Source organism: Coenobita brevimanus, chromosome 91 (assembly GCF_032717465.1).
Source record: "Coenobita brevimanus isolate Jiangsu-jjx chromosome 91, ASM3271746v2, whole genome shotgun sequence".
Taxonomy (NCBI): domain Eukaryota; kingdom Metazoa; phylum Arthropoda; class Malacostraca; order Decapoda; family Coenobitidae; genus Coenobita; species Coenobita brevimanus.
In genome coordinates, this window is record NC_137044.1 from 14,795,242 (window position 1) to 14,803,379 (window position 8,138).

At 42.2% G+C, this 8,138-nt stretch overlaps 2 protein-coding genes across 2 annotated transcripts; both read right to left on the bottom strand.

The window, feature by feature from the left end:
- Positions 1-1,033: 1,033 nt before the first annotated feature.
- Positions 1,034-2,236, bottom strand: LOC145411881 (trypsin-1-like). Its single transcript, XM_080281839.1, has 3 exons — positions 2,194-2,236; positions 1,850-2,070; positions 1,034-1,570 (listed from the first exon to the last, which is right to left on the bottom strand). Exons 1-3 carry the CDS (start codon positions 2,234-2,236, stop codon positions 1,034-1,036), a joined length of 801 nt encoding a protein of 266 aa, XP_080137965.1.
- Positions 2,237-6,680: 4,444 nt separating this feature from the next.
- On the bottom strand, positions 6,681-7,883 carry LOC145411880 (trypsin-1-like). Its single transcript, XM_080281838.1, has 3 exons — positions 7,841-7,883; positions 7,497-7,717; positions 6,681-7,217 (listed from the first exon to the last, which is right to left on the bottom strand). The coding sequence occupies exons 1-3, from the start codon at positions 7,881-7,883 to the stop codon at positions 6,681-6,683; spliced, it is 801 nt and encodes a 266-aa protein (XP_080137964.1).
- Positions 7,884-8,138: the final 255 nt, after the last annotated feature.

Below are 8,138 nucleotides of genomic sequence, written 5' to 3' on the forward strand. Positions count from 1 at the left end.
AGAGAACATTATAACTATAGTCATTTTACCTTAACTTGACCCAGATTTTTGTCATTTTGCAGCTTATTGCATGTGCCTGAGTGACAGAAAGAGAAAATTTTGTGACTACATCCATTCTGTAGCAATTCGTGAGCAGCATCATATTCTAGTATTAGTTTTTTATTGTAACTCTGCATTCAAGATGGATAGATGGCGGTTTTAGGTCGTTAGCTTAAAAAGGGTATAGTATCATCATCCTCTTTTGCTGACAGATGCTGGTGGGTCAGGCCAACTGCCATATGTATCGTCTGGTATAATAATTTTGTGCCATGATTCACAGTGTCATGAATATTTAGCTGAATGAAATATGAGCTTTTACTGAAAGTGTGTGTAATGCTCTAAGCATGTATGCAGATATTTTTTTTATTTTTTTTTTCTCTACTGGAAATCGATACAAAACAAACTGAAATGATGTAAAGCGCTATCAATATGTGGATATATTTTACTCGTGGCAATAGAGAATGCTGTTGAATATTTCACCCCAGTCGACCTCCCTTCTTCCAAATTCAGAAGACGTGTATATCATTAGAACTTAATTTCTTTTCAACTTATAATGTCATCAGAATATATATATATATATATATATATATATATATATATATATATATATATATATATATATATATATATATATATATATATATATATATATATATATATATATATATATATATATATATATATATATATATATATATATATATTTTCCGGGCAGTTGCAGCAGTATAACAGTCAGTGTAAAGTCTGTCTCGTGCATTACATTTTACTCAGTATTATCCTGACATATTTATAGACATCATCATATGGCTTTCATAGCTTTGCGATAATAAATATAGATTTGTATTCCTGCCGGTGAAATTTGATACAGGTAAATAAGAAAGAAACGTCAGTGAGAAATACTTTCTTTGGTACTGATGGATACAGAAGAGGTGACTGTGAGGTATGTTGTATTTGGTGTCATTTTGACCAAACTGTCTGCTTCTGGTGTAACAATTTAGACAGCATTGGCGAGGACCCAGTCGACGAAGTAAGCCACCTCGCAGTAGACTCCAGGGTAGTCTGGGCGGGCACATCCGTAGCCCCAGGACACGATGCCAGCCAGGTAGGTGGAGCCAGTGTCACTGCAGGCCAGGGGGCCGCCAGAATCTCCCTGGCAAGCGTCCTTGCCACCCTCAGGAACACCAGCGCAAATCATGGAGTCCTCGATCTCACTCTCACCATAAGCAGCACGGCAGTCTGCATCAGACACGATGGGAACAGTCACCTTCTGCAGCGTAGAGGGGCTGCTGCCTCCCTCAGTAAGTGCACCCCAGCCAGTGCAAACACAGTCGCCTGTGGCGGAATGGCCCTGAGCGGGCAGAGCGATGGCAGCCACGTAGCTGTTGAAAGTCAGAGGCTGGGAGAATTGCAGAAGGGAGATGTCGTTGCTGATGGTGAAGCCGTTGTAGTTCTCATGCTGGATGATCTTTGACAAGATGACCGTCTGCTCATTGCCTTCGTTAGCATCCAAGTCATGCTCACCAGCCACAACCTGTAATAATGCACAACTTCATTAGTAAACTGTTGCTAATATTGAGCTACGTTCATGAAAACGTGACTTTTCCTAAAAGACAAATGAAGGCATTTTCAAATGTGTAGAGCTTTCATCATTCGCTACTTTACTTGTGTGTGATTCTGGTTGCAATGCTAAGGTTTTATTTATGATTTACAGCATATTCTTGGGTGTGTAGAAACATGCCGAAGAATATTCCAAACAAATTTGATTAAGTTTAGCATTGGTTCATTTGTTGAAGGTGTAGGGTTAGCTAACCTGCAGGTAGTCTGGGTTGTTCATGTCCTCTCCCTGGACGCAGTGTCCAGCACAGATGGCCCAGTTCTCATTGTAGATGGAAGCACCGCAGAAGTGGAAGGGAGATCCAAAGGAAATGTCCTGGAAGCTGAGCTGGTAGGGGAATTCTCCGGGACTGGCCTCTGTTCCACCAACGATCCTGTTGAGACCACGGCGGAACGTGGGCTTGGACTTTGGGGCGGCTGTGGGAGGAGAGTATCAAGAACATGAACTTTGTGTCACGCTGGTAAGTGCATATCTTCACACAATATACATGAAATTATGGCACGAAATAGAGGACAGGGGGCAGGGAAAGGGAGACTCACCAGCAGCCAAGCCGAAGATGAGGCAGAACACGAAGAATCTCATGATGGTCGTCTTGTGACGATACTCAGTGCCTGCCCCTATTTATACTTGCTTGGGGGGATTACCACACCTTATCGCGTAAGACTGCAGTCGTTATCGTTACTAGGGTACTTTCCAGTGTATTGTCTGGGAACCTTTGCATCTGCAGTGAACATCATTTAAATTTCCTGTTTCTCCTTCTTAGTTGGATTTGTTTTATAAAATTTTACCACCAAGGTTTTATATAATGGCAGCAAACCTTTACTGTATCAGATTTTCCCTACAGGTGGGATGGTAGCTCTAATAGTAGTACAATAATGTATGATTAGTGGTATTTCTTGTGGGTGCATAAAAAATCATATTCATAATTTACATGAATCCCACAATTTATGGAGGGATAGGGTGATTTTAGTTGTATTTCTTGGAAGTAGCTCAAACAACTCTGCCATTGCGCATCATAGTTTAAGGACATGATAGGTCAAGAGCTGGACAACTTTAGGCGTGCTGAATAACCTAGGTATATCAGCTTTGATGGTGTTAGGTTTACAGTCTGTGAAATGCATTTCAGTAACTGGACCTCCTTTTGTGTTAACAACTTTGCACAGACAATCTAGGCCTAGGCTGTGGTCAGACGATGCCTGTCAGTTGTCAGAGTTCTGGCATACTCCTTCCCACACACACATCGTTATTTGGAAGGTTTGTTTCAGTAATCCAGACTTCTTATGTTGTGCAATTATACTCATACAGTAGGCTTGAGGGGTTTCTAGGTTTTTGGTTCCCCTCCACTCCCTCTTTTCGCGTAACTGCCTCGACACACAGCTGTTCATGAACACCTTATCAAAGTCAAGGGCACTTTGGGATGTACATCTTTTTGCAGATAGTTTGCCTGTAGCAAAGGTCAGGTCTACTGATTTGCAGTGTTGTAGGTGTACTCCTTCCCCGAACCTCCCCCCTTCCCCTGAACCCCTGCCCCAATGCATAATAGTTTGTGGTACCATAACTCAGTCACACACACAGTAGACCTGTGGCAAGGAAATAAATATCCAGTTTCCTTTCTATAGGGTATCCCTCCTCCCCAACACCCTGACACGCAATAGTGTGTGGGTGATGTGTATCAGTATCCGGGCCAACATTGATTGTGCTCCTTCATCCAGAAAACTGTTCAAGATAGAGCAGTGGAATGGCAAAACTATTTTATTTTCAAAGTTGGACATCATCCCCCCCCCCTTCCAAATATACACATTAGGTGCAAAATAGTTTATGGCTGGTGTATCTTGACAAGCTGAGGTACCTGATACACATATTAAGTCCACAGTCAAAGTTTAGTATATTGATTTCCAAGACTGTTGGTCCCATCCTTGGCTGTGTGTGGACACTGTGTCTCGATAACTGTGGTGCCCTAGCTTGTATAGCTTGACACTTGCAAGATGATTATGGTCATTTCCTTTTCTTTTTATTTTCACTGTTTTGCATACCCTCTCCCCTCACCAGCATCCGTTTAAGGTATATAAATAAATCCCATCACTGACACCCGGTACAGTGTGGCACTGCTGTTAGTCACGTTTGATTCTGAAGTTTCCCACTTCCAACAGCAAATTTCACAAAATGAACTTATGTGCAAATCTGCAGGTCGATCCCATCATCGTCACCCTTTTCACCCAAACCAGTATCCATTATTTTCGTACATTAAAATTCATGTTCCTGAAGAATTCTAACCATCTGACTCAGATCCTCTCTAGCACTGCCATGCAGGCACAGTTTAATGTTCACCGTACCTCAGTAGCCAGAGGCTTACCACTGTTTGATAATCTAACACATGCAGTAGGGCTGCTGGAGAGGGACTCCTTCATGTGGTGGTACTGATGTGACTGGGAGTTGCAGCTGCCCTGTTATATAAACGTCTTTCAGTCCTCTCCGTATGCCCCTGAAGGAGGGTGGGTGAAGTGCGGAAGAAGGCCATTGGTGACCTGCGTTCTACTGGGTTTACCTTCAGATGATCCTGGGGTTGCGGCTATTAAAATTTACAATAGACCTGTGGTAACGGCAGAGTCTATCAAGGTTCTGGGACCCCACCTCTCACACCTCCCACATTCAGACGCATAGCGGTTTGTGGACAGTGCATCACAATATCAGGGTCACACACATAATAGGCGAGTAAAAAAACAGGTAACTTTTTATAAAGGTCTTAAGTCCCACCCTGCTTCTCTTCACCCAGCAAATAAGTTTGTGAAAGCTCTGTATCAGTAACTGGATCGGCTGCATTTGACAGTGCGTCTTTACATATAAAACAGACTTGTGGTAAAGCAAAGCTTAATGATTTTTAAGGATCTAAGGCCCTTCTGCCTTCCTCCAAACCTTCCTCCTCAATGCTTCACAGCTTGTGGACGCTTCACTCAGTAACTGGATCGTCTTTATACACCCTGAGGGATACAGTAAACTTCGGTCCTTTGATTTTATGGTTCTGGGATGTTCCAACCCTCTCAGCACTACCACCCACCCCGACACATCAAATATTGTGTCCCGGTGTACTCTGTCACATGCTAAGTAACTTAACTGCACAGGTTTGTGCTTACTCACTCTGCCCTGACGCGCCTCCACGCTCACTTATTGTTATTCATTTCACACTATCTTGAGTATGGTGGTGGTCTAGGTGCATAATTACTTTGGCTAGTATCAAGCTGGTGAAGTTGTTAATGTCTGGAGGGCAAGTACAAAAAGTCCTCGTTTTTCGTGGGGGTACAACACAAGGACACCCGTGAGAAATGAATTTCCATGAAGTAATGAAACCCTTACAAAAGGGCTTCTAGAGCCATAACTCATTAATTACCCGAAAACCCTTGTAGTGTCCCCGGCTATTACCAGGCATTAGAGTCTATTTGTTTAAAGTGTAATTGAGATGCTGTAGCAGCAATATTTAGTAAATTACCCCAAAGCGCACCGTAAAGAAGTGTGTTTTATGATGGTTTCCTCACCCGCGAAAAAAAACGAAGCCGGTGATGGTGAGTAGCTGGAAAGATGAGGGTTTACTGTGAATACATTTTAGATATTATTCAGCAGCCATTCAGTAATTTCATATGGGGTCACTCATATAAAATAATTTCTTCGCCAAGTCATAAAACTTTAATGCTATATATATTATATATGTCTCCTCCTCACTCATTAGCATTTGGGAGAGCAGTGTGACTTAGAATATTGTGAATGCACAGCTTAATTATTTGCATGACTAAAATTTATACTCTAAGGCTACCTAAAGTTAGTTGATGGGGCATGACTATAATCCTTAAAGGGTATTTGCATGTTGTAATAACTAAAAAACTGGAACGTAGTCTGCATGCGTGCATGTAGAGATCAGCGGGTCCCATAGTACTACATTTCTTCTGGAATACTCACTGAAACTGAACAGCAGAGAGCATAAATGTGTTAAAAATAACAGTTCGTTCCGCAGAATATAAATTATATGATAACTTATTTCAGAAAATGGATACATAACCCAGAGAACATTATAACTATAGTCATTTTACCTTAACTTGACCCAGATTTTTGTCATTTTGCAGCTTATTGCATGTGCCTGAGTGGCAGAAAGAGAAAATTTTGTGACTACATCCATTCTGTAGCAATTCGTGACCAGCATCATATTCTAGTATTAATTTTTTGTTGTAACTCTGCATTCAAGATGGATAGATGGCGGTTTTAGGTCGTTAGCTTAAAAAGGGTATAGCATCATCATCCTCTTTTGCTGACAGATGCTGGTGGGTCAGGCCAACTGCCATATGTATCGTCTGGTATAATAATTTTGTGCCATGATTCACAGTGTCATGAATATTTAGCTGAATGAAATATGAGCTTTTACTGAAAGTGTGTGTAATGCTCTAAGCATGTATGCAGATATTTTTTTATTTTTTTTTCTCCGCTGGAAATCGATACAAAACAAACTGAAATGATGTAAAGCGCTATCAATATGTGGATATATTTTACTCGTGGCAATAGAGAATGCTGTTGAATATTTCACTCCAGTCGACCTCCCTTCTTCCAAATTCAGAAGACGTGTGTATCATTAGAACTTAATTTCTTTTCAACTGATAATGTCATCATATATATATATATATATATATATATATATATATATATATATATATATATATATATATATATATATATATATATATATATATTTTACATTTTCCGGGCAGTTCCAGCAGTATAACAGTCAGTGTAATGTCTGTCTCGTGCATTACATTTTACTCAGTATGTCCTGACATATTTATAGACATCATCATATGGCTTTCATAGCTTTGCGATAATAAATATAGATTTGTATTCCTGCAGGTGAAATTTGATACAGGTAAATAAGAAAGAAACGACAGTGAGAAATACTTTGTTTGGTACTGATGGATACAGAAGAGGTGACTGTGAGGTATGTTGTATTTGGTGTCATTTTGACCAAACTGTCTGCTTCTGGTGTAACAATTTAGACAGCATTGGCGAGGACCCAGTCGACGAAGTAAGCCACCTCGCAGTAGACTCCAGGGTAGTCTGGGCGGGCACATCCGTAGCCCCAGGACACGATGCCAGCCAGGTAGGTGGAGCCAGTGTCACTGCAGGCCAGGGGGCCGCCAGAATCTCCCTGGCAAGCGTCCTTGCCGCCCTCAGGAACACCAGCGCAAATCATGGAGTCCTCGATCTCACTCTCACCATAAGCAGCACGGCAGTCTGCATCAGACACGATGGGAACAGTCACCTTCTGCAGCGTAGAGGGGCTGCTGCCTCCCTCAGTAAGTGCACCCCAGCCAGTGCAAATACAGTCGCCTGTGGCGGAATGGCCCTGAGCGGGCAGAGCGATGGCCGCCACGTAGCTGTTGAAAGTCAGAGGCTGGGAGAACTGCAGAAGGGAGATGTCGTTGCTGATGGTGAAGCCGTTGTAGTTCTCATGCTGGATGATCTTTGACAAGATGACCGTCTGCTCATTGCCTTCGTTAGCATCCAAGTCATGCTCACCAGCCACAACCTGTAATAATCCACAACTTCATTAGTTAACTGTTGCTAATATTGAGCTACGTTCATGAAAACGTGACTTTTCCTAAAAGACAAATGAAGGCATTTTCAAATGTGTAGAACTTTCATCATTCGCTACTATGCTTGTGTGTAATTCTGGTTGCAATGCTAAGGTTTTATTTATGATTTACAGCATATTCTTGGGTATGTAGAAACATGCCGAAGAATATTCCAAACAAATTTGATTAAGTTTAGCATTGGTTCATTTGTTGAAGGTGTAGGGTTAGCTAACCTGCAGGTAGTCTGGGTTGTTCATGTCCTCTCCCTGGACGCAGTGTCCAGCACAGATGGCCCAGTTCTCATTGTAGATGGAAGCACCGCAGAAGTGGAAGGGAGATCCAAAGGAAATGTCCTGGAAGCTGAGCTGGTAGGGGAATTCTCCGGGAGTGGCGTCTGTTCCACCAACGATCCTGTTGAGACCACGGCGGAACGTGGGCTTGGACTTTGGGGCGGCTGTGGGAGGAGAGTGTCAAGAATATGAACTTTGTGTCATGCTGGCAAGTGCATATCTTCACACAATATACATGAAATTATGGCACGAAATAGAGGACAGGGGGCAGGGAAGGAGAGACCCACCAGCAGCCAAGCCCAAGATGAGGCAGAGCACGAAGAATCTCATGATGGTCGTCTTGTGACGTTACTCGGTGCCGGCCACTATTTATACTCGCCAAGGGGGGATTACCAGTACTTATCACTTGAGGCTGCGGTCGTTGATACTGTACGGGACTTTCCAAAGTCTTGGCTGAGAATCTGTGAACCTATAATGCACCCAACTGGTTTTCTCATCGAGCATTCTCCTTGAAAGAAGTAATGATCCAGGAAGAGAACTCAGTATTACTGATTTCCTAAAAAATGAAAGAATTAGAGGAATTTT

Bases quoted from the DNA above. Each gene is read 5' to 3' on its own strand.
- LOC145411881 (XM_080281839.1), bottom strand. From the start codon at position 2,236: ATGAGATTCTTCGTGTTCTGCCTCATCTTCGGCTTGGCTGCTG. The intron at 2,071-2,193 runs GTGAGTCTCCCT...CTCCTCCCACAG, and splicing joins CATCTTCGGCTTGGCTGCTG to CCGCCCCAAAGTCCAAGCCC. The intron at 1,571-1,849 runs GTTAGCTAACCC...GCATTATTACAG, and splicing joins ACAACCCAGACTACCTGCAG to GTTGTGGCTGGTGAGCATGA.
- LOC145411880 (XM_080281838.1), bottom strand. From the start codon at position 7,883: ATGAGATTCTTCGTGCTCTGCCTCATCTTGGGCTTGGCTGCTG. The intron at 7,718-7,840 runs GTGGGTCTCTCC...CTCCTCCCACAG, and splicing joins CATCTTGGGCTTGGCTGCTG to CCGCCCCAAAGTCCAAGCCC. The intron at 7,218-7,496 runs GTTAGCTAACCC...GGATTATTACAG, and splicing joins ACAACCCAGACTACCTGCAG to GTTGTGGCTGGTGAGCATGA.